Below are 22,429 nucleotides of genomic sequence, written 5' to 3'. Positions count from 1 at the left end.
CGATCAAAGAGCGTAGGCTGTTGCACCAGTTTCGGGACGCACTGTAACCACAAAGATGTTTCCCACCATCGATCATGCTCTAAACCTTACGGTTAGGGTAGGTATATGGTTATCGTCATACATCGTGAGCTTGTAACTAATCACTCAAATCCAACAGGCAGGCACTTGGGCCTTTAAGAACCCTACTTTAGCTGCCTGTGCCGTAGGTGGGGCTGGAGGGGTTGTCGTTGTCGCTGCCCCAGTGCTGGTGACAGGCCCCATTCTGTGGGGTCTAGGATTCAAATCGGCTGGTGTTGCTGGAGGTATTTACAATCCCCAAGCGAGAACACTCAATTTGCATAATACTCATCTGGCGGTAACCTTTGATAACCATCTGCGGGGATAGGGTCATACGCTGCTGTGGTTCAAAGTTCCATAGGGAACGTTTCAACCGCTAGCTTGTTTGCAACAGGACAGAGTGCAGGGGCAGGTGGTCTGGGGTTAGTGGCTGTAAACACCATTGCACAGGCATGTGGTGTGCTCACTGGTATGTTAAGTGCTGGGTTCGCCTGGTTTAAAGGCAACAGGAGTGGTTGAATTATTCTTGGTTAGTTATCCTATGCGATATAGCAAGCAGATTGCTTTTCGCTGTATTTCTGGAGTACTCAGTCTTGAAAATGTGCTGGGATATCTTTAGAGCTAGTTCTACTAGTAAGGCTTCTACAATCTAGTGGTTTATTGGCAATGAGCTGTCTGTTTTCGACTGTTGTCAAAGGTCATTTTCAGTAGTGTATTTTATGTTAGGCTTGTAGAGATCTAAACTATAGTAATATACCAAGAAAACAACAAAACAACAAGATAATCCCTGCTAAACTGTAATATTTTTGCTGTCTAGACACAAAAGGAAAAGAAGAAATACGATATGAGTAAACTAATAATTAACAAATACTAACTAACTAGGTAGCTATGTTTGATGATTGTTTATTGTGAGGCCTTGGCCTTATACACCAAGCTAATAAAGGCGTTGTTGGGGTATAAATTCCCCGCGTCTCCACTTCAGCTTCCTTTGATAAGAGCTCTTCCAACTTCACCCCTGTCACACAAAGGCCATGGCTTCGTCCGCAAAAGGTGTCGTGCCAGCTGCTGACCTCCGATCATTTACTGAATATTTGAGAGGCTGCAAACGTATCGTTGCTCTTCTTGGAGCTGGAATCTCAGCATCATCAGGCTTGCCTACCTTCCGTGGCGCAGGCGGACTCTGGCGTTCCCACGATGCAACCTCCCTCGCGACCCCAGAAGCCTTCGATGAGACCCCCGATCTGGTCTGGCAGTTTTACAGCTATCGGCGACACATGGCCTTGCAGGCCAACCCTAACAAAGCACACTACGCCTTAGCGGAGCTATCGCGAAGGAATGAAGACTTCATCACTTTGAGCCAAAACGTCGATGGTATGAAAATACGAGGACGTTTGGTTTTCTTGACTAATTAATCCCTCGCGTTTCTTCTAGGTCTCTCCCAGCGAGCAGGCCATCCCTCAAAGCAACTTCACCTCCTTCACGGCACTCTGTTCACCGTGAAATGCACCAATTTCTATTGCAACTACAGCGGCGACAACTACACAGATCCTATAGTTCCCGCCCTCGAAATCCCAAAAAAGAGTTCAGGCCTCAACCCCTCTGTGACCGACAAGACTGGCGAGGAAGCATCGAAAGCGATCTCAGAAGCGCTGGACGAGACAAGCAATGAAGTCGACATATCCGATGCCAGCAATCCTATCGCCATAGTGAACACAAAGGACCTACCTCATTGCCCGGAGTGCAAGGATGGCTTGCTCCGACCGGGTGTGGTGTGGTTTGGAGAACCCCTACCGGAGAAGACGCTCAATGCTGTCGATAAGTGGATCGCGGCGGGTCCGATTGACCTATGTTTGGTCATTGGCACCAGCGCGAGGATCTGGCCAGCTGCGGGGTATGTCCATGAGGCTCGGTCCCAGGGCGCCCGAGTTGCTGTGTGTAATATGGACCCCAATGATACACCGGGTGAGCTTCATCACGGTGATTGGTTCTTCCAGGGAGATGCGGGTGTTATTGTGCCTGAGATACTCAAGAGCATTATTGGCGATATCTGAACTTTTATTGGGGGAGATTGATGATTGATATGAGAACAGCGAATTTTGATATTGGGATTATGCATAAACAAGCGATTAAGGGACACATGATGGATGATAAGGAGCCCCGGATTCATATAATTTTGCTATTTTCATCCAAATATTAGGCCAATCGCAGAAACTCCGAGATGCCAATGCCGCATACAAATGCCGATCATGCCTCGGGTACTCCAATTTAATAAACCCCATAAAATGACGGAATTATAAAGATCTACACTTCCAAATGATTGGTCAGACCTTGGGAATCTAATTGTATCAACATGCGGGGTATATAGAGCTTATATAGAGACATCAAGACATTTGAGGGGTTGACATTTAAACTCGGACGTCCCACCAATTTCAACCCAATTGCAAGATATCTGGACATCCACAATGAAGTCGACAAATACAGTACCCCAGAAACGAAAGAAGGCGGAGAGCGATGACGAGGACGAGATTGTCAGAGATGGTAGCCTTACATCGGCTGCTGATAATTTCTTCGAGGCGCTGTGTATGTGATGAATGCTCCGCATAGTCCATTCAACAGGTTGGAAAGGCTAACTTTTCTCGCAGCTGAGGCCGGCATCACTCACTGCTTCGTCAACCTGTGAGTCCCTGTATCAACCACTAATTTGATGTGTTTTGACCGGTCTGGTAGGGGGAGCGACCATCCCGCGATGTTGGAAGCGATGATCAAGGCTAAGCAAGGTGAGTACCAGAGATATTACTCAAACGACCAGGGCTAAATTGTGGTTAGAAAACAAAACGAATTTTCCAAACATCATTACCTGTCCTTCCGAACTGGTTGCACTATCAGCTGCACTGGGATATGCTCAAACTACAGGAGTTCCGGTAGGTGACTGTGTCCATCATATCAATTGACTTTCGCTAACTTCCCACAAGCAATGCGTGATTGTCCACGTTGACTGTGGCACTCTTGCTATGGGACAATCTATACACAATGCCTCCGTTAGCAGAGTTCCAGTCCTGTGCTTTGCTGGCTTAAGTCCTTTTACTCAGAATGGCGAAATGCTGGGTTCGAGAACAGAGTTAGCTAGCGCAAGACGAATATTTACTTTCCGACTACTAACACTACTACAGGTTCATCCATTGGCTGCAAGACGTCCCTGATCAAGCGGCGATTGTCCGACAATACTGCAGATACACAGGTGAAATAAAGACTGGACGCAATATCAAGCAGATGGTCTCGCGAGCCTTGCAGTTTGCTACATCTGATCCTAAAGGCCCAGCATATCTAATGGCTGCGAGAGAGGCACTAGAGGAAGTAAGTATTGAAAGTCCCCATATAAATTAAAATGACTACTAACCAAATCTGCTATGCAGCGTGTGGGAGAAGAAAGCCTGGACGGAGAAATTCTCAGTTCAATCACTCCAAGTGCATTGCCAGAGCAAGGTAGGATGGTACCCATCCATGCTATAACCTCACATCACTGACAACAACAGAGGTGGAATTAATTGCCAAGTCGCTCATGGGCGCAAAACGACCGGTTGTCATCACGAGTTATCTTGGTCGGAATCACAACGCACCGGCCCTCTTGGCTGAGCTTTGTGATAAACTTCCAATAACCGTCGTGGAGATGGTGGGCTCGGACGTTTCTCTTCGGAGTGACCACGAAGCATATCGCGGCGTTACCGTGACTACTCATCCGGAGGTTCTTGAAGCCGATGTTATTCTTATTCTTGATTGTGACGTGCCTTGGATTCCAACTGCTGGAAAGCCTCGAGCCGGTAAGACTACCCGGAAAATAATGATTTCATGATATTCTGACAAGTGCTACAGGGACCAAAATATTCCATCTAGATGTTGATCCGTTGAAGCAACAGATGCCGCGTAAGTTCACATGTCGACCGCTGGGCTGCCCCTGTTCTAACTTTCCTGTTAATAATTATATATCAGTATTTTCAATCAACGCCACACGCAGGTTCAAGGTTGGGTGTGGAATTGCACTTGAGCAAATCAATGCTTTCCTGGACAAACAGGACATAGATCAGGCTATGTATGCCCTGGACTTTGAGGAGCGGTCAAAGAACTACAAAACCTGGAGGGAAAGCCTACAAGCACTTGAATCGCCATCGGAAGATGGTGTAGTCAGCGTACCATATCTGGCATCAAGACTACGAGATTCCCTCCCCCAAGACACTATTTATGTTTTGGAGGCTGTAACTAATGCGGGACATCTCATCCACCACTTGAACCTGACCAAGGTATGGATTCATTCTTGCCAGACTGCTGATTCAACGCTAATGAAACTCCAGCCTGGAAGTCTGGTTGCCAGCGGCGCAGGTGGTCTGGGGTGGGGAGGTGGCGCAGCACTGGGTGTCAAGCTGGGCAAGCCCGGTTCATTCATATGTGCAATGTAAGTGTTACAACTGCCAGAGCACATATCAAGTATCTAATAGCCGCTCAGCGTCGGTGACGGAGTCTATCTATTCTCACAGATGGAAAGTGTCTATTGGATCGCCAGACGCTACGATATCCCCTTCCTCCTCATTGTTCTCAACAACGGCGGATGGAACGCACCAAAGGTGTCTGCGCTTCTGGTCCACAAGGACGGGTTATCATCGAAGTCAAATAGACGAGGTCGGTCAGGTCTAAACTAAATATATTTCGCATAGTGAGCTGATTTACCGCAGATCTCAATATCTCGTTCGACCCTTCTCCCGATTACCCCGGTATTGCCGCTGCAGCCGGTAAGGCGTGGGGTAAGACAGTTACCGTGCAAAGCGAGCTTGATCCTGCTATCAAGGAAGCGACCGATGTTGTTCAGGGTGGGAAATGTGCTGTTATTGAAGTTTGGTGAGTAGATAGGGATAGGAGCTCTTAACGGACTACGGCTGACTTTTATTTACAGTGTTCCGTCTATGTGGAAGGAGAACTAGAGGAAATGGCTGGATGGGTAAATGGTGAAGTCAGTTCTCATTTTCTGGTTCCCGGAGGAATTTCGACTTTTTGTCGGTTTTTTATGCTGAAGTTGCGATATCACCCATGCTCGATATAATAAACAAATAAAGAAGTCAACCCAGGCATACCAAAGTCGGTAAACGGATTTGACTATATAGCGGGGACGCGCGAGTAGCCCTAGGCTCAAGGACTCTTGGAAGATGTTTGGTTCCCTTTTGCTGTTTTAGAGGGCACAAATGGATCAATTACTCAAAATGAAGAAAGGACCCCCAGTCGAATGCCCGTTTTGTTCAAGATGACAACCCAGAGGTGGTCATAGATAGGGAATTTCTTCGGTTTGAGTCTGCATAGTAACAAATGATGTTGTAGGTATAGTCTTTGCCTATCCCCCCTAACCTCCGGTTTGGAAAGCGTGGTAAGTCTCAGGAATCGTGATCGTGTGGTTTGTCCCGAAGCTGCAGACGGAAGACTATCTGGGCATGGGAGTCCTCTATTGTGAGATTTCCGTAATCTGATCATTGAGAAGACTCTCTCGAGGTGATGCTTGAAGACATGATATATATATCTTTCTTTCCCCTCCGTAACATACTAGGTCGTAGTCGGCAGAGTGTGGATCAATGAGCCCTCATCAAGTATTTAGGTATTTGAGAAGTATATAAGCGACTTTATCTTCATGGGTAAGAGATACTGGATGCAGAGAGAGTCAGTAGATGTGCCGTTTTATAACTAACTAGTCAGGTGGTCCTAGCTGCCTGAGGCATCGTCCGTTGCTAGGCCGACCGCAAACAAAACGATAAACCTTTTTGGAATCGATAACGACGACGCTTTTCCCTTTGATGTTTGCAAAACCCCCACCATCGACAAAACACGTCGGATTCAAGGCATCACTCTTAGGGTAAGTTCTTCCATACTACTATATTCGTTTCTTTTCTTTTTGGACTCGAAATTCCCAGTTCCGAATTTTCAGGACCCCAACCTCCACGAACTGGTCAAGCTCGCACACAAAGAACAAATGATTAACGTCAGATTCCAGTGCTCTGAGGTTCCCCTTCGCGTCTTGATGCCCAAGGATCAGATTACTCCAGCCTTGGTCATCCAGTGAATTCAACAAATCAACATATTACCCATCTGACAACATTCCATCCAAACCACACCGCTCGTTAAAACACGATGGCTAGAGAAAGCACCGCGCCAATGGAGCCCCTCACCCCAGGAGGAAAGCCCAACACTCAGCCTCACCCCGCACATGTCCAAGAACCTGAATTCGGAAAACCCTCGCCGATCGGCCCCCACAACACAGATCAAACCACCTTTTCAACATTCCAAAGCCAAATCAATCCCGTGCCGAACATCATCGACCCGCCCCTCGACCGCAGCCACAACAGCAGCCACAATCGCGCCACCAAGGACAATCAAGCGCTACGCCTCACGCTCATCGCCAACCGGGCACGTCGGGTGCCCCATTCGCTACGCCGTCGGTGAAGCGAAGCGAGCCATGGGATCCATTCAAGCCGGTGGCACCATCAGCCTACAACAACCCCCGCGGAGGATTTCAACACGGTGCAGTGAGTATCAAGCGGCCTGAAAATGTCACCTGGACAACTCCGCGGGCCCCTAGGCCTATCTACCAATCCAAGCCTGTTCCGCCGAAGGTCGGAGGCGCGTCGAAGAACTTACAGAAGTTCATTGATCTAACCCGTGACGACACTGATCCTGTTCCAAGAGCCTCAGCCCATGCGCCGCCGAGCTTCGGCGCAATGGATATGAATGGCTACGTTGACACGGCTATGGCAAACGAGAACATCAAGGCTTTGCTTGAAGGTGCATTCGAGGAGGAGGAGGACAAGGCGGAGTCGAAACCTAAGAGCAAGAAGAAGAAGGGCGGAAAGAAATCCAAGAAGACGTCACAGAAGAAGCAGAAAGATGAAGTCGTCGTGGACAAGAAGAAGGAACAAGCAGTTGACGACCTTGATGATCTTGCTGCTCAACTTCAAGGGGTCACGGTCAACGACCCAAAGGATAGCGAGGCTAGGTCTGAAGACGATTCATCTGCCAAGGTTGAGCAAGACGATGAAGTTGCCAAGCTGGATGAAGAAGACGAGGCAGAGGAGGAAGAAGAAGAGGAGGAGGAGGAGGAGGAGGAGGACGATGAAGATAATGGGGTCATCGAAGGCTTAAAAGTTACCCTTCTTCCCCATCAAATTGACGGTGTCAGATGGATGAGTGATAAAGAGACGGGCCGAAAGACGTCGAAAGGAATTTTCCCCAAAGGCGGAATCCTTGCAGATGATATGGGTTTGGGCAAAACAGTGCAAACGATTGCTTTGCTGCTCAAAAACCGCAAATCCGACCACGAAGACAGCGAAAACACCGAATCCGAGGGCAAGACGACCAAACTGCCCCCCGAACTGCATCGCCTCCACTTTGGTCATTGCGCCCCTTGCACTCATCAAGCAATGGGAGGCGGAAATCAAGGACAAGGTTGAGCCATCTCACAAGCTGCGTGTTTGCATCTATCACGGTACAACACGCGCAAAGACCTCGACGACGTTGGACAAATACGATGTTGTGATCACAACGTATGGAACCCTTACCTCCGAGTTCAACTCATCAGCATCAGACAAGGCCAAAAAGGCGGGGATTTTCGCTGTTCATTGGTACCGTGTCATTCTTGACGAGGCGCACACAATCAAGAATCGTAACGCCAAAGCCACACAGTCAGCATATGCATTGGATGCTCAATACCGCTGGTGCTTGACAGGAACGCCATTGCAAAACAACCTGGATGAGCTGCAGAGTCTGATCAAATTCCTTCGAGTGAAGCCCTATGACGATTTGGCTGCATGGAGAGATCAAATCAGTCGGCCTTTGAACAATGGCCGTGGAGGTCTCGCAATTCAGCGACTGCAGGTCTATCTGAAGGCCTTCATGAAACGGCGCACGAAGGATGTCCTCAGACTGAACGACAATGTAAAGCCTGGTGAAGAAGGAGAAGATGGCAAGCCAAAGAAGTCTTCTAATGGATTCCACATCACCAAGCGTGAGGTCATTAAGGTGGCTCCCGAATTCATGCCTGGGGAGTTAAACTTCTACAAACGTCTCGAACAGCGGACGGACAATAGTCTTGAGAAAATGATGGGTGGTGCCAAGGTCGATTATGCTGGAGCTTTAGTTTTGCTGTTGCGTCTTCGCCAGTCTTGTAACCACCCAGACTTGGTCAAGGGCGATTTGGCCAAGGACAAGGACATTCTCTTGCAGAATGGCAGCACGAACAGCCAGTCATCACAGTCAAAGCCGGATGATCTTGACAGCATTGCCGATCTTTTTGGGGCAATGAGCGTTGTCGCAAAGAAATGCGATGTTTGTCAAACGGACCTAAGTCAAAACGAGATCAAGGACGGTGGTAGTCGATGCGGCGAATGTGAAGCCGACCTGAATACCAATGTTATGGGCACAGATAAAAAGAAGAAAAAGAAGTCGAAGAAGAGCCACAAGGAGCTTGATGTTCCGGACTCCCCATCAGCCCGCAAATCCGAAGCGCAAATCGTTCGTTCTCGCAAAAATCGACGAGTCATTATTGACAGTGACGACGAAGATGAAGAAGGCGATTGGGTTGTACCTGATGACCAGCGCAAGATGCCCAATCTCGGTAAAGCAGGTGGTTCAGACGATGAAAATGCCGAAGGAGGTGGTGAATGGCTCGTTTCGGACGATGAAACCGATGATGAGATTGAATCGCCCTCCAGAAGGAAGAGCAAACCCATCGTTCTGAGCGATTCCGAGGATGAAAGCGATTCAGATGCGGACGACATCTACAACGACGAAGGAGAAAACGGAGAGCTTCCATCCACCAAGATTCGCCATCTTATGCGGATTCTCAATCGCGAGGCACCGGACTTCAAGTTCATTGTGTTCTCCGTCTTTACATCTATGCTTGACAAGATCGAACCCTTCTTGAAGAGTGCCAATATTGGCTTCGCCCGCTACGACGGTGGAATGACAAATAACCACCGCGAGGCCAGTCTCGAAAAGCTCCGAAACAACAGTGGCACTCGTGTATTACTCTGCAGTCTGCGTGCCGGTGCATTGGGTCTCAATCTGACAGCCGCTAGCCGCGTCGTCATCTTGGAACCCTTCTGGAATCCCGTAAGTTGCAATTTTCTATAAGCTATTGCGTATTATGCTAACCCGAGACTTAGTTTGTGGAGGAGCAAGCCATTGATCGCGTGCATCGCCTGAATCAAACCGTTGACGTCAAAATCTACAAGATGGTCATCAAGGGTACCGTGGAAGAACGCATTGTTGCCCTGCAGGACCGCAAACGTGAACTGGCCAATGCCACTATCGAGGGCAAGACTGGCGCTGGCAAGCTCACCATGCGCGACATGATGGCGCTCTTTGGTCGTGATGCAGAATCGCGATTCACGGATAACCAGAGCACCCTGGACTTCAATCAGCCTACTCGTCTGCTGAATACCGGGGATGAGACTGAGCCTGTTAATTCCTCCTCGCAGGAAGCAACACAGTCTGCCCCACGCAACCGGGGAAATGAGGGCCAGGCTAATCGGCCACGGAATGAAGACTCAGTTTACGGTCGACGCTGGTAATCGGATTGTTTATCAGCATGGTACGAAATTATGAAATGATGTATGGAGAGAACTCTGGGGAGTCCTGGTTGGCGTGTGGAACGTGTTTAAAGTCTTTCTGCTGAATTTATCTCTTTTCTTGTTTGATTATATTTTATTGGTTCATTTCGTACACCTCCTGAACTTCTTGCTACTATGTCGAAACATTCATCCCCAGGTCTTTCATTCCCCATCGTCGGCCTGGGGCTGCTATAGTCCAAAGAATGGTGGAACCTTGGTCGTTTCATGACTGGCCTCGCGCCTCCCATGTATCCGGAAACAATGTCCACGAGTCAGATTGCGGCCCAATTTAGATTTGGCGATTTCACAATTGGACTCGGCATTGTGGTCCGATTGGAATACCTGCGATCTTGGATAATAATTACCGTCACTATGGATAGGGGTCCGTCAAGCTCTACTGCAAGGGTGCGATATGTCGCCCTTTATTTGATACTCGTGGGTGAACTAAGTCAACTTCTACGATCTATTATGACTTGATCTCGATGCTTGACACGGCAGGACAGAAGCTAATTGAGAATCCAGTTGTCAAAATCCAAGCTGTTTTCCATATCGCCATCCAGCACGTCCATCACACACTAACTGAGAAGACCACTTTTCTTTTGTAGGATGTGTGGGGTATCCCCATCCGAGCCGCGCAGATTCTCGAGGGGCCAGAACAGGTACCTCCATGTCAGGTTCTATGGTTCTGGCCCGGAATCGCTGAGTCTCGCCTTTGTGCGCTCTAACTCGAATGCCGGTAATGCCCTGGATACCCTTAATTGGATTACCCTGGTAGCACATCGAATTGGTCAGCACGCCAAGTCTCCCAAAGTCCAAGAGTGGACGGGGGTAAGCAAAAGCTCGCACTGCTTGGGTGGTTTGGGATGCGTTCTAGCCAGGGCCGACCAGACCATTTGCCGGAGCTCATACCATGGATCTAAAATTCTGGCCCATACGCCTGCGAGCGACTTTCTGATGGTAGTTTCCGGCGAACCGGACTAGGGAACCGAGGGCATGCTCCCAGGGAGGAAGCTTGCTTCTGGTGGCTCATGCTTTGATAGGTTGAAAGCTCACAGGAGAAAGCATGAGCTGGGGAATAATCCCCTCGGTAACCCCGGTTGAAACATAGAATTCGTGGGGATCTTCGAATCTTGCCATTCAAACTTCATTTGGCTTTATTCATACACCTCGTGTGCTGCCCAAATTACGCTTGATACACGATGTCTCGGACGTTGCTAGTCTTTGCTTAACCGTGTGAATCTATCACTACCTTTCCGTGAGTCGCTTCCTGTTAAACTGTCTGCCTGGGTTAGAACTAACACTGGTGGTCTTAGTTCGAACCATTCTTAACTGTTCTCTCCGCCGAGGATTGAACATTGAGATATGTCTTCACCATCTGACATCAAAGACAACGGCGGCTGGACGGTCATTTACGATGACCGTAACGAGGATGACCCAAATTGCAAGAAAGAAGAGAAGCAGTCTCTCGCGCGAACGTTATCTATACCGAAGGCCATGTGTATCATGCCTGACAACAAGACTGAGATATCCACAGTAGCTGAGCTGCCATCCCCGAAGTTGAAACTGCCTCAGCTGGGGACTGACTCGGCGGAAAGAGTCTTTCCTGTTCGCTCAGTTGTCTCGTTTGATTCCACACCGTCATCCGCCCTCCAGACACCTTCCCTTGATAAGCTTGAAACACCGATATCTCCTTTTCCGGACACATGGAGCGCAGGCTTCACCAATGAACAAGCCGCCCCTCAACATAAGAATTCACCCGAGAAGAGAATGAATTCTGATGGTGGTGCCCCGGATAGGCCCGACTCTCTCGTTCGACTGAATCAAAAGAGTGGTGGCGGGGGCGATGTTTCACCAGTGCTCAAAGGGCAATCTTACGCCAGTCATAATCATGACCATTTGGAACAATTGAAAAGCACTGTGCAAAACGGTGGCGAAATCCTTGACTTCCACAAGACAACAACGGGAATTTACTACTCGCATGAAGATGAAGAGGACATTTTCATTCAGTCATTCGGTGCGCTCGTTGTGATGACAGAGTCTAACGGTAACTTCGAAGTGCAGATAGCGAGTGACAACACCAAGGAAATCATTGGGCATTCTCCTGATAACCTCTTCGAGCTTCAAACGTTTTGTGGTATATTGCCGTCCTGGCAACAGAGCAACTTTCTTGCTCATGCTCAATTTGTTTTGAGTGATGACTACTCAATCGAGGACTCTGGCCCGGAGGTTTTCTTTCTTTCTGTTTTATCATCTGACGGGTATACCCAGGGTACTTGGTGTACCATGCATACCAGCACTGTATATAAGAACTATGTGATCTGTGAGCTACAACCTGAGGCTCAGGAAAGAAAGGATTCCGACATGGAGAATCCCGAGAGTCAAACGACAACATCAGATAGTCGAAACTTGGATATGACTTATGGGGCATTTCTCGAGGATGTACGTCCTCCGGGGGAAAGCCTTAATACCAGAACCAGCAAAGTTCCAGAGTCATCAGAGCTTCTCAACAATGTCCCTCGAATTGTCCAGCGCCTGGCAAATTCTCAAACATTGGAAGTACTCGTTCAACATGCCATTGCCACTTTGCAAAGTCTCATTCAATTCGACAGAACGACCATGTATCATTTCGATAGTGATCGCAACGGAATCGTGGTCGCTGATGCGGTTGACACTTCGTCGGGCCTAACATCGTACGAAGGCATGCGGTTTCCGGAATCGACCTTCCCCGACGGCGTGAAGAAACTATATACACGCAATACTGTATGTGCCTCTTTTTCTGGGAGCCAGGGCACTTCAAAGCTTGTGTATCGGGCTTCCACCAACAAAAGGGCCCTCGACATGTCAAATACCTATCTCTCTGCAGCACGTGCGCTCCCAACGCCGCACCCCGATAATCCCGTCAAGGCTTGTTTGTCAATTCAAGTCAAGGTTTTTGGCAAGCTTTGGGGACTCATATCCTGTCAGTCTTACAACAGTAGCCAAAGACTCCATCCGCTCATCCAGAAGGTTTGCTGGTTTGTGGCCGAGGCGGTTTCAAGTAACATTGAGCGCCTGTCCTACACCTTGCCGTTCCAATTTCGAGGGCCGGGCATCTCCTTGGACAAAGTGAGCACACCTCAGACTATCAAGACTCCACCTGGTGATCTTCTCAGTCTGTTCGGAGCAGATTACGCTGCAGCGTCGATTATGGGCGAGTCCAAGATATTGGGGAAACCGGTTGACTCGCAGGAAGTTCTGGCATTGTTTGAATACATGAAAGCTAAAGAGAACGATACTGTGTTTTGGTCCGGAGATATCGCTACCGATTTTCAGGATCTCAACTACTCGCCCGGCTTTCATCATCTTTCCGGCTTGCTTTACGTTCCTCTTTCAGTGGACGGCCGTGATTTTATTATCTTCTTTCGGGCTGATTTAGAAAGTGGTAACCTCGCGTCTGATTCAGAGCGATCAAGTCGACAACATGAGTGGTCATCAGCAGAGTTTGGAAAGGCATCTGTTCTGTCTTTGCTGTATCGCACTTTCACTGATATATGGCAAGAGAAAGAAGCTACATTGCAGAACAACCAGTTGATGAGGCTTTTACTCGCTAATTCCGCGCACGAGTTCAGAACACCACTCAATGCCATCATCAACTACCTAGAAATTGTTCTTGACGGATCTCTAGATCAAGAGACACGGGATCACATTTCCAGATCTCACTCGGCCTCCAAGTCGTTGGTGTACATCATCAATGACCTCCTAGACCTCACAAATGCCGAAAACGGACAACGTTTAATAAAGGACGAGACATTCGATCTATCAGAGACCCTCACGGAAGCAACAGACATATTCTGGGAAGAAGCAAGACAGAAGCATGTCGATCTGCAAGTAGTCCAACATGCAGTCCTACCTCCCGTCCTTGGAGATCAACGACGGGTACGCCAGGTGATCACCAACCTGATTAGCAATGCGATACAGCACACATCCACGGGAGCAGTAACGATCGAGTCTTGTGTCGTACCGGAGCCGCTGGAGCCAGATCATATTTGTGTTGAAGTAGCAATACACGATACTGGGTCTGGCATGTCCCAAGAGACTGTCGAGACATTGTTCTGCGAGCTGGAACAAGTTTCCAACAAGGGATACATGCAGAATCCCAAGTCATACGAACGTACTTCCAGTGGCCAAGCGACTGAATGTGTGCTTGGTTTGGGTCTCGCGCTAGTAGCCCGAATCGTGCGCAATATGAACGGCCAGCTAAGCCTGAAGTCAGAAGAAGGCAAGGGAAGCTGCTTCAAGATAAGGCTTGCGTTTCCTCTTCCGGATGAATATAGTGGTCAAAAGCAGAACTTATGCAGTACGTCAAACAAACCTCCGCAGGAAGATGAAAGAAAACAAGACCCAAAGCAAAACACCATATCCTCAAGTTGCATGACAAGCCAGAAAGCAGACGGTATTCCGTGTGAATGTGGTCAAACTTCTGAGTTTGAATCAGCTGGATCCATCGTTAACGTCGATGTAAGCCTGAAAACCGGCGAATCAAGAAACCTCTCTCTTTCTGGCGAACCACTCAGACAGAGCAACAAGCCAGATAAACCAACCACTTCCCTTCCAAAGAAAGACCTCAGTCAATCATCAGAAGTATCCAAATCTCATATCAGAGAAACCTTGTCGATCTCACCAACAAAACCTCCAACAACCCAACCAAGCCCCTCTCCCACAATGGACTGGAACCTCCACGTCCTCGTCGCGGAAGACGACCCAACCAACAGCACGATTGTCCAAAAGCGCCTCGAAAAGCTTGGTCACACGGTACACATGACAAGCAACGGAAAAGAATGCGCATATGCGTACAAAGCGAATCCCACTGCTTTCAATGTAGTGCTGATGGATCTACAAGTATGTCTACCAATACCAACCAATTATACACTTCGAAAGTCAATCAATATATACTAATACCTGATTTTCCGCCTACAGATGCCTATCGTCGATGGCCTCGGTGCAACACAGATGATACGCGAATACGAGCAGCAAGAGCTAGCTAACGAGACCACGCCTGCACCTCGAATTCCCATTTTTGCTGTCTCGGCTTCCTTGCTCGAGGATAATCGCAAAATGTATATGGAGTCGGGCTTTGATGGGTGGGTTATGAAGCCGATTGATTTCCACAGGGTTGATCGGTTGCTTGGGGGTGTTAAGCTTCAATGGGTGCGGGAGGAGGTTGTTTATCGGCCTGGTGTGTGGGAGGCCGGGGGGTGGTTTGAGGCGTAGATACATACATATCCAGGATGACAGAGCATCGGAGTGAGATGAAGGGAGGTTAGTTTGACTCGAAGAAACAGATGAACCGTGGGTGGGTAAGATATCCAATATCCAGATGGCATTGGAATCATATGCAAGAATTCTAATCTTTATCCATGGTATCTATGCAAACAATAAATGAAACGCAAAATGCAAACAAAATATTAACAGATTCATCTCAGAAGCTTTCCGCTGCATCGGAAAAGTCCGGCACTGTATCGCCGCACTTGAATGAAGGACTATATGCCTTGCTCGGCATATACCCATTCTTCCACGCAGTTCGGTAACTCCACTGTGCGGCGGACTCCGTCCGCCAGGTCCAGTAGAACCATCCCATCGCCGTTTCAAAGGCAGACATCTGTGCCTCGGCATACGTCTGCAGGAACTTCTTGTATGTAGTCGAGTACTCGGATGGGGCCTGGTTGGCATCTGCGCAACTGCACGTTCCTTCGTCCGCTGTTGGACAATATGCCGTTTTGGAACTGGTATCGTAGGTTCCTTCCCACCGGGTGCCTCGGCCGACGTTATTCACATACTGCGCGCAGTCTGTGTCTGCCTGTGACCATTCGCCGCAAATGGTTGGACCCCATCTAGTTTGTGTTAGCGTATGAAATGAGAAAGAAAACGGAGCGATATTTTACCCAGAACTTGTTGTGTTGATCTCTTTGAGCATGGGGTACCAATTATCGCAGATAACGTTGACCTTGGCGGTGTGGTTCAAGACGATTTCACCAGTGTTGAAGGTCGTGTATTGGTGGGTGTCCAGGTACATGTTGTCCGGGTGAGTTTGGAACATGTTGTCCCACTTTGCAAGATTCAGGAATCCGTCGTGCAGGACAAGAGTGGCGGTGATACCATTCTTGCGGACCAGTTCCGCAGCCTCCTGGGTCCAATTTAGGACCTGCTCGACGGGCAGGGTTAGCATTAATGGCTCGTTCACCAGACCGTAAATTGTCACCACGTTCTTATACCGATCTTGGGCAAAGAACTGTGAGAGTTGGTTGTGAATCTCAAGTGATCGCTTCCGATTAAGGGCACCGTCTGTGCCGGTCAACCAATCGATGCTGCCCTGCCGGCCACTGTGGTTCCAGCCATTTTGACTGCCGGGGAGCCCATGGAGGTCGAGTTTGATCCGTAGTCCATACTTGCGACACCACTCGATTGCACGCAGCAGATATCGCCACGCAATCTTAGGGACGTACGGATCGTCGTCATAGGTAGTGACGGCCCAGTAAGAGTATGGGATGCGGACATGATCCAGCCCTGCTTCCTTGATCTCTTTTATATCGGACTCTGTGATGAATTCGGCGTAATGTTTCTCAAGGGTGGACGCTGCAGAGTTACCGAGCTTTTTGGTCAAGGTGTACTCGTCGATGATACTGGCGCTGGATGGCCACTTGCTGAATAGAGATGGGACAATAAAAGGCTCGATGGACAACCATCCCCCGATATTGACTCCGCGGATGGGCTGTCTGCCGTAGGGGAACGCCTTGTTAAGAGCAGGCACATTGTCGTTCGCCCGGGCAGAGTCATCCCAGGCTGAGTTGATTCCCATGACAGAAAGACCTCCCACAGTCTCATTTGTGAATGTAAGGTTGAACCCTACGGTCTCGTACCACGTAAATGGATCTAGGACGGTACCTTTGGCGTAACTCTGAAGTACTGTTGTCAGCAAATTTCATCCCATCAAGGTAGCACACGCAATACTCACCGGTATGCTGTCGCGGCTGATACTGCCCAGATTAGAGGTAGTAGAGCTATCGCCAGAGTCTGAGGAACCCGAGGAACTCGACTTTGGATCTGAGTCTTTCTTTTTTGACACAACAATTGCAACCGGGATGATGATGGCAAGCAGGAGGAGGACCGCAAGTAGACATCCGACCAAGATACGTTTCTTCCTCGACCAATTAGACCAAAACTTCCAAGCCGATGGCCCTCCGCGACTCTCCAAGCTCCCTTCCCAGCTATCTTCATCTTTCCAATGATCTTCCACGGCAGGACCACCACCTCCACGACGACGAACCCGAGCATCGGAGCTATGTCCCTCTTCCAAATAAGCACCAGACACGACACGCGCACCAGCCTTATGGCGTGAACGACCCTCTGCAATTCCAGCACCAAGCGCCGCACCAGCAGCACCGTCCAGAGCAGCTCGCTTCCGCTGTCGTCGACGTTCCCGACGCGAATCATCTTCCTCGCGAGACTGTTCCATGCGATCCACATCTTCGTGCTGAGCAGCAAGGCGAGCCATAGCATCCACACTCAAGAGGTGCGAAGCACTACTCGTAGACTCAGTGCTGCGATGTTTCCTCGCCGGCGAGGCAGCAGCAGCAGCATCAATTTCCCGCTCCCGCTCCCGCTCTCTTTCGCGCTCGCGCTCACGCTCACGCCGTCTCCGTCGACGCGCCTCAGCCTCAACATCAACATCAACATCTCTCATCCGTCTTTCTCTAGCCGGACTCGCACTAACACTCTCATCTCTGCGATACCGTCTCTCCCGATCCCGCCGTTTAGTAGGCGACGCAGCGGGCGAGTCCTTCACCCTCGAAGTCCCCCTCTCCCTCTCCCTATCCCTATCCCGCCTCCTCTCCTCCCCATACCCAATCCCCGCCGCCTCATCCTCCTCCCTCCGTCTGCGCCTCCGTTCCCTACGCCGCTCCCGCTCCCACTCCTCATCATACTCCTCGCGCTCATGTTGCGAGTTCGACTCGTACCCTGATTCCCCGCGGAACCGGTACTTCGCCGTGCGCGCGTTCCCAGGACTGGATGTTGCGCCTTCGTCGACGTCTTCGTAGCGGCCGCGGATGTATTCGCGGTCCCGGTCTCGGTCTCGGCGGTGGGAGCGCTCTTGCTCGCGTGCGCGGTCGCGATCCCGATCCCGATCCCGAGCCCGATCGCGTCTGTCGGGTCGGTCTCGGGTTTGGGATTGGCTGGGCATGCCAGATAGGTGGGGGTTGTTGGGTGTGGTATGCGCTGATCGCTGATCGGTGGGATGGGAATGGGGGGAATTGTTTGTTGTTTGTGGGGGTGTTTGATTGGATTAGGTGGTAAGGGGGAAGTGGGAGAAGGGGGAAAGAATGGAAAATGAGTCGAGGTTGAAGTTGGACACGTGGGATGTGTCAAGTTGGAATTTAAAAGGTTCAGTCTGTCTTGGAATTCTTGGAAGATTCTTGGGAGATTCTTGGAATCTCATTTTCTATTTGGAGTCGGCATAAGACTACTTTGTTTTGCTTTTTCCCCACTTGGATCCTGCCAAGGGATTGTATATTCTCTATAATGCCCTTTGTTCAAGTTTTATATGTATGTTGGACTATATCTTATAGGGTATCTTATAGATGGGAATGGTTGCGGAACAACAGGTTGAGATCTCTAGGGAAAAGAATAATTTCATAGATTGAGATGCAATAACATTAAATACACCTATCCCAGTCCAAACAGACATGCAAGCTCCGGTCCATTCTAACCAAAATACAAATGCTCATATCAACAAGTCAGGGTATGGAAACTCCAAAACACAATACAAGGTTAAAAAGGACATCGCGAAAAGAAAAGAGACAGAACTGAAAGCCAACCGAAAGAGTAATATGAAAAAAAAAAAAAAAAAAAAAAAAAAGAAAAAAAAAAATCAAAGCGCCAGTCAGGGTGTCTGTGTCTGTCATGAATATCTGTACAGCTGTGAGGGGAGGATGGAGAAAAGGGGAGAAAGGATGATATATAGAGATGATGAAGATGAATAAATAAATTCTCGCTTTGTCCGGGGAATCTAATAGAAAGAAAGGGAGATGGTGCCTTGAGCACTGCATCTCTTGCTGCAGAGATCAAGGCAGAGAAATGCATAGTCAATATGCAAAATGCAAATTAGACAGAGTCAGCAAGGCTGTCTCCCTCCGGCTGCTCTCAACGGAGCCGGAGCCGGAGCGTGTCCAAGTAGTGGCAACCCGGCCAAGGAGTTAAAGCTGACAGAGCTGACATCTAATGGTTGACCTCCTCCAGGGCTTGGTATTGGGTAACATTGCTGTCCCGGCCGAGAACCACGTATCTTGGCACGATAGTCCATATTGTGCGGGTATATTGTCAACAGCGACAGCGCCACCCGGATGAGCGCGCCAATTGGTTTTCACCAAAGGTGAGCCTATCATTAGCTATCAGCTAATGATCTGTCTGGCTCCCTCTTTGCCCAAAACGCCTGGCTCCGTCGGCTTGGGGCTGCGGTCGCGGCCCTTCTTCCGACTGAAGAATGATAGCATGCCATTGGCTTGTTTGCCCTTATCATCGCCATCCATTCCATCGGCGGGGGTGGAGTTGTGGGCCAGCTCACTCCAGCTGCCAGCCTCGTTTAGGACCATTTGCACGCCTCCACTTTTACTCATTTGCCGAGTGGCACCACGGTGTCGATTGTTGGGGGGTAAGGGTCGGTGGAAGGATGGAGCAGGCGGCGGTGAAGGCGAAACGCGGCTTGAGGGGGAAGGAGGGGGCTGGCCAGCCGCGGGGTCATTGGGGTCAAGTGTCTCGCTGACTGTGGTCATGTTGTCACTTGGTGGAGCACGATAGGGAGAGCCGTCGGCTTGGATGGGAGATGTATTTTTAGACTGGTCGGGGTGTGAGAACTGACGGGCATGTACAGTTGGGTTTGCTGGGGTTGTGGTGTTCCCTTGGGTTGTTGTCGCCATTGGAAGGCACTCCTCGGGGTTTCTGGAAGACACTGTTAGCACAACGGGGCAATGATCTTGATTGGGAGAGAAACCCACATTACGGCAGCAATAGCTTCTGCGGCATTGCCTTGGTAACTGGTCAGGGTGTAGTCAAACGGTTCAAACATTGTTTCAATGAGACGATGAAGCTCATCATCCCGAATCTCTTTCGCGGTGGCATCGTCCCTTAGTTCAGCGCGCGGTTTTTGCCTGCGCGCTCTGGCCTCCAATGGCGCTTCTTCAAGAAGCAGCTCCTCTAGATCATAAGTCGCATCGAAGTTAGTTTTGTCGCTTGATGGGCGGAATACTGGCGGGATCTGTTTGCGCTCCAGGGCATCAAAGTCGATTTCAGCGAAGAACATGTGTGAGGTGTAGGTCTCAAATCCAATGGCGCCAATTCGTTGACTCCGATCTTTTTGTATCAATGATCCCAATGCCCGCAAGCAAGCTACTGATACCGCGGGATTGGTGACGTAGTATTTCGGCTGCGCTTTTTTGATGTTTTCACTCAGGGTTTCTTGGCTTCGCCCTTCAAATGGTCGCTGCACAGAAAGTTAGACAGGAAAGTAGACGGGAAACAAATATCCCATACCTTATTATAGATGCACTCGTAAAAAGTGACACCTAATGACCACCAATCGACTTCAAAGGTATAGCCAGTTCCTTCGTAGACCTCCGGGGCAAGATAGGCTAGTGTTCCTGACTTGCTTGTAAGAGGCTTCCCTGGTCGGTAGTCGGATGCCACGTTCTGAAAATCCCAAGTTAGCTGAAGCTCACACAAATGCGGTCCACGTCGATATAACTTACAAAATCAGCCAAATGGACATGTCCATCGGAATCCAACAGGACATTGTCTGGTTTTAAGTCTCGATGAATGATACCCTGTGAATGGATATATTTCAGAGCACAGCCCAATTCGGCCATCCAAAACCGCACTGCATCCTCTGTGAAGCATTTCCGAGAGATATGGAATCGAAGATCGCCGCCGTTCATTAAATCAACCACAATATAGCTTCAATTGGGTCAGTGAGGGGTAACGACAGTCGATTCTGGAATACTCACATGTACTCCATGTCCTGGAAACTGTATCGCAAATTGCATAGGAACGGATGGTTCAAATGCTCGAGCATTCTCCGTTCGCGAATTATATTCCGTACACTTTCCGAACGGACCACTGAAATGAGTATCAGCTATAGCGCTCTCGGCTTGACGGCTTTGAAGTTTCCAACGAACCTTCCTCTTTGCGGATATATTTTAGGGCGAATGTAAGACCCGTGTCCTTTCTTTCGACGATTCGTACTTTTCCAAATGCACCCTTTCCAACGACACGCAGGAGCCGGAAATGATTGAGGTTGACTAATAGGCAAAAAGCGATCAGCAGATTATTCGAAATAATCAGTAACTCCAGGTAGTCCCGCAGATGTCCCCGATTGGAGTCCAATAAACCTACCTGCATCGTTGCACGACACCGGTTTCCCTTGAGTGTTTCCCATATTGTGAGGATATGCCGATGGTCGAAGTAATTAAAGGTTGACTAGTATCTTTCTAGCAACATCACACTTGTCCCCAAAGTCCTCCGATTGAACAGTAATCACGGCAACCGTAGTCGGACAAACCACGAGTGGATAGAGACAGATTTTCGGCGAATATCGAGTTTAGGTCGCAATTTCCATGAGAGGTGACTGAATTCCGACGGTAAAATGGCCGGGCGCGGGGGGGTCAAATGTTTCAAGAGTCGATGATCGAATGCAGGTCTAGATGCAAAAATTTTGAGAAAACAAATGAGACTAGATGAAATAAGAAGGCCACCAGAACTCTTCGAACCAAAATAAAAAAGATCCTAGGGTTCCAAGCCTGCAGGATATGTATATCAAGAAAACGTGAGGGTCCGGGAGCTTTAAGTCGCGAAACACACTTGGATAAAGAACCACCGCCCAAAAAAAAAAAAAAAACAAGTGGAAGACAGGTAGAAAATCAGGTAGAAAATATGTGAAATAAATATGTCAAATGACAGGGCAATACCAAGATATTCCTGTCCACTTTGGTCAAGTTGAAGCAAAGATGAAAGAAAGGGGATGAAGTGGGTGAGCGGTCTGGAATAAGTTGGCAGTAAGTTGACCAATCACGCGTGACACGCAGGAAAATGGGGGCAAAGGGGGGGAGTACGGGCGACTAAGTATGCCACCCGACACATAACTCTCTCATTGGTTTATATTGCCAGGCAATAATTTCGATCCACTCTCACTTCACAAGTACCGTTGTTGAATAACTAGTTACTTTATATAGTATTTTTTATAAATGAATACTATTGAGCAAGCTGTTACTATGTGGGGAGAAAGCAGAGGAAGAATTATTAATTGATTAAACTAGAAATGTAGGGGGTTATATACCCTGCTATAACCATCTAAACTCTGCTCGATTATGGTAAACAAGCTAACAAATAGTAAATAACGAACAAATAGGGCAAACATATATATATATAGGAGGTTGTTTAACAAAATACGATATTAATTTTTTAACACCGGGCTCTTTATACTCCTAAGTCTTAAGTCTTGACTCTTGATTTCTTACTATCTTACTATCTTACTAACTGAATCCGAATTGAATCTGAATTGAATCTGAATTGAATCTGAATTGAATCTGAATTGAATCTGTAAAGTGTATATATAGTATACAAATAAAACTGTAATGAACCAGGCGGTGAGGTAATAACCAATGAGAGAGTTATGTGTCGGAAGGCATATTTAGTCACCCGTAGGGGGG

General features: G+C 48.6%; 9 protein-coding genes across 9 annotated transcripts; 7 read left to right on the top strand and 2 right to left on the bottom strand.

The window, feature by feature from the left end:
- Positions 1-55: 55 nt before the first annotated feature.
- On the top strand, positions 56-576 carry N7516_000128 (uncharacterized protein; the record flags this gene model as incomplete). Its single annotated transcript, XM_057212850.1, has 3 exons — positions 56-97; positions 158-302; positions 386-576. The coding sequence occupies 3 exons, from the start codon at positions 56-58 to the stop codon at positions 574-576; spliced, it is 378 nt and encodes a 125-aa protein (XP_057074733.1).
- A 512-nt stretch (positions 577-1,088) lies between these two features.
- On the top strand, positions 1,089-2,108 carry N7516_000127 (SIR2 family NAD-dependent protein deacylase; the record flags this gene model as incomplete). Its single annotated transcript, XM_057212849.1, has 2 exons — positions 1,089-1,428; positions 1,489-2,108. 2 exons carry the CDS (start codon positions 1,089-1,091, stop codon positions 2,106-2,108), a joined length of 960 nt encoding a protein of 319 aa, XP_057074732.1.
- Positions 2,109-2,519: 411 nt separating this feature from the next.
- On the top strand, positions 2,520-5,027 carry N7516_000126 (uncharacterized protein; the record flags this gene model as incomplete). The annotated part of the gene is made up of 14 exons (XM_057212848.1): positions 2,520-2,637; positions 2,700-2,733; positions 2,785-2,834; positions 2,884-2,978; positions 3,030-3,175; positions 3,228-3,411; positions 3,471-3,540; positions 3,591-3,875; positions 3,928-3,978; positions 4,045-4,352; positions 4,404-4,504; positions 4,556-4,728; positions 4,782-4,944; positions 5,000-5,027. 14 exons carry the CDS (start codon positions 2,520-2,522, stop codon positions 5,025-5,027), a joined length of 1,806 nt encoding a protein of 601 aa, XP_057074731.1.
- A 695-nt stretch (positions 5,028-5,722) lies between these two features.
- Positions 5,723-6,151, top strand: N7516_000125 (uncharacterized protein; the record flags this gene model as incomplete). Its single annotated transcript, XM_057212847.1, has 3 exons — positions 5,723-5,755; positions 5,798-5,944; positions 6,017-6,151. The coding sequence occupies 3 exons, from the start codon at positions 5,723-5,725 to the stop codon at positions 6,149-6,151; spliced, it is 315 nt and encodes a 104-aa protein (XP_057074730.1).
- Positions 6,152-6,219: 68 nt separating this feature from the next.
- N7516_000124 (putative SNF2 family helicase/ATPase) lies at positions 6,220-9,656 on the top strand (the record flags this gene model as incomplete). Its single annotated transcript, XM_057212846.1, has 4 exons — positions 6,220-6,504; positions 6,561-7,344; positions 7,412-9,195; positions 9,249-9,656. The coding sequence occupies 4 exons, from the start codon at positions 6,220-6,222 to the stop codon at positions 9,654-9,656; spliced, it is 3,261 nt and encodes a 1,086-aa protein (XP_057074729.1).
- A 645-nt stretch (positions 9,657-10,301) lies between these two features.
- N7516_000123 (uncharacterized protein) lies at positions 10,302-10,676 on the top strand (the record flags this gene model as incomplete). Its single annotated transcript, XM_057212845.1, has 1 exon — positions 10,302-10,676. One exon carries the CDS (start codon positions 10,302-10,304, stop codon positions 10,674-10,676), a length of 375 nt encoding a protein of 124 aa, XP_057074728.1.
- Positions 10,677-11,057: 381 nt separating this feature from the next.
- Positions 11,058-14,945, top strand: N7516_000122 (hybrid sensor histidine kinase/response regulator; the record flags this gene model as incomplete). Its single annotated transcript, XM_057212844.1, has 2 exons — positions 11,058-14,573; positions 14,652-14,945. The coding sequence occupies 2 exons, from the start codon at positions 11,058-11,060 to the stop codon at positions 14,943-14,945; spliced, it is 3,810 nt and encodes a 1,269-aa protein (XP_057074727.1).
- A 208-nt stretch (positions 14,946-15,153) lies between these two features.
- On the bottom strand, positions 15,154-17,913 carry exg2 (putative exo-beta-1,3-glucanase; the record flags this gene model as incomplete). The annotated part of the gene is made up of 3 exons (XM_057212843.1): positions 15,154-15,565; positions 15,617-16,629; positions 16,687-17,913. The coding sequence occupies 3 exons, from the start codon at positions 17,911-17,913 to the stop codon at positions 15,154-15,156; spliced, it is 2,652 nt and encodes an 883-aa protein (XP_057074726.1).
- Positions 17,914-19,120: 1,207 nt separating this feature from the next.
- N7516_000120 (uncharacterized protein) lies at positions 19,121-20,115 on the bottom strand (the record flags this gene model as incomplete). Its single annotated transcript, XM_057212842.1, has 2 exons — positions 19,724-20,115; positions 19,121-19,667 (listed from the first exon to the last, which is right to left on the bottom strand). The coding sequence occupies exons 1-2, from the start codon at positions 20,026-20,028 to the stop codon at positions 19,121-19,123; spliced, it is 852 nt and encodes a 283-aa protein (XP_057074725.1). The 5' UTR covers positions 20,029-20,115.
- Positions 20,116-22,429: the final 2,314 nt, after the last annotated feature.

Source organism: Penicillium verrucosum, assembly GCF_028828655.1.
Source record: "Penicillium verrucosum strain IBT 35672 chromosome Unknown utg000001l_segment0_segment0, whole genome shotgun sequence".
Classification (NCBI taxonomy): domain Eukaryota; kingdom Fungi; phylum Ascomycota; class Eurotiomycetes; order Eurotiales; family Aspergillaceae; genus Penicillium; species Penicillium verrucosum.
This window is presented reverse-complemented; position numbering and strand designations above follow the sequence as displayed.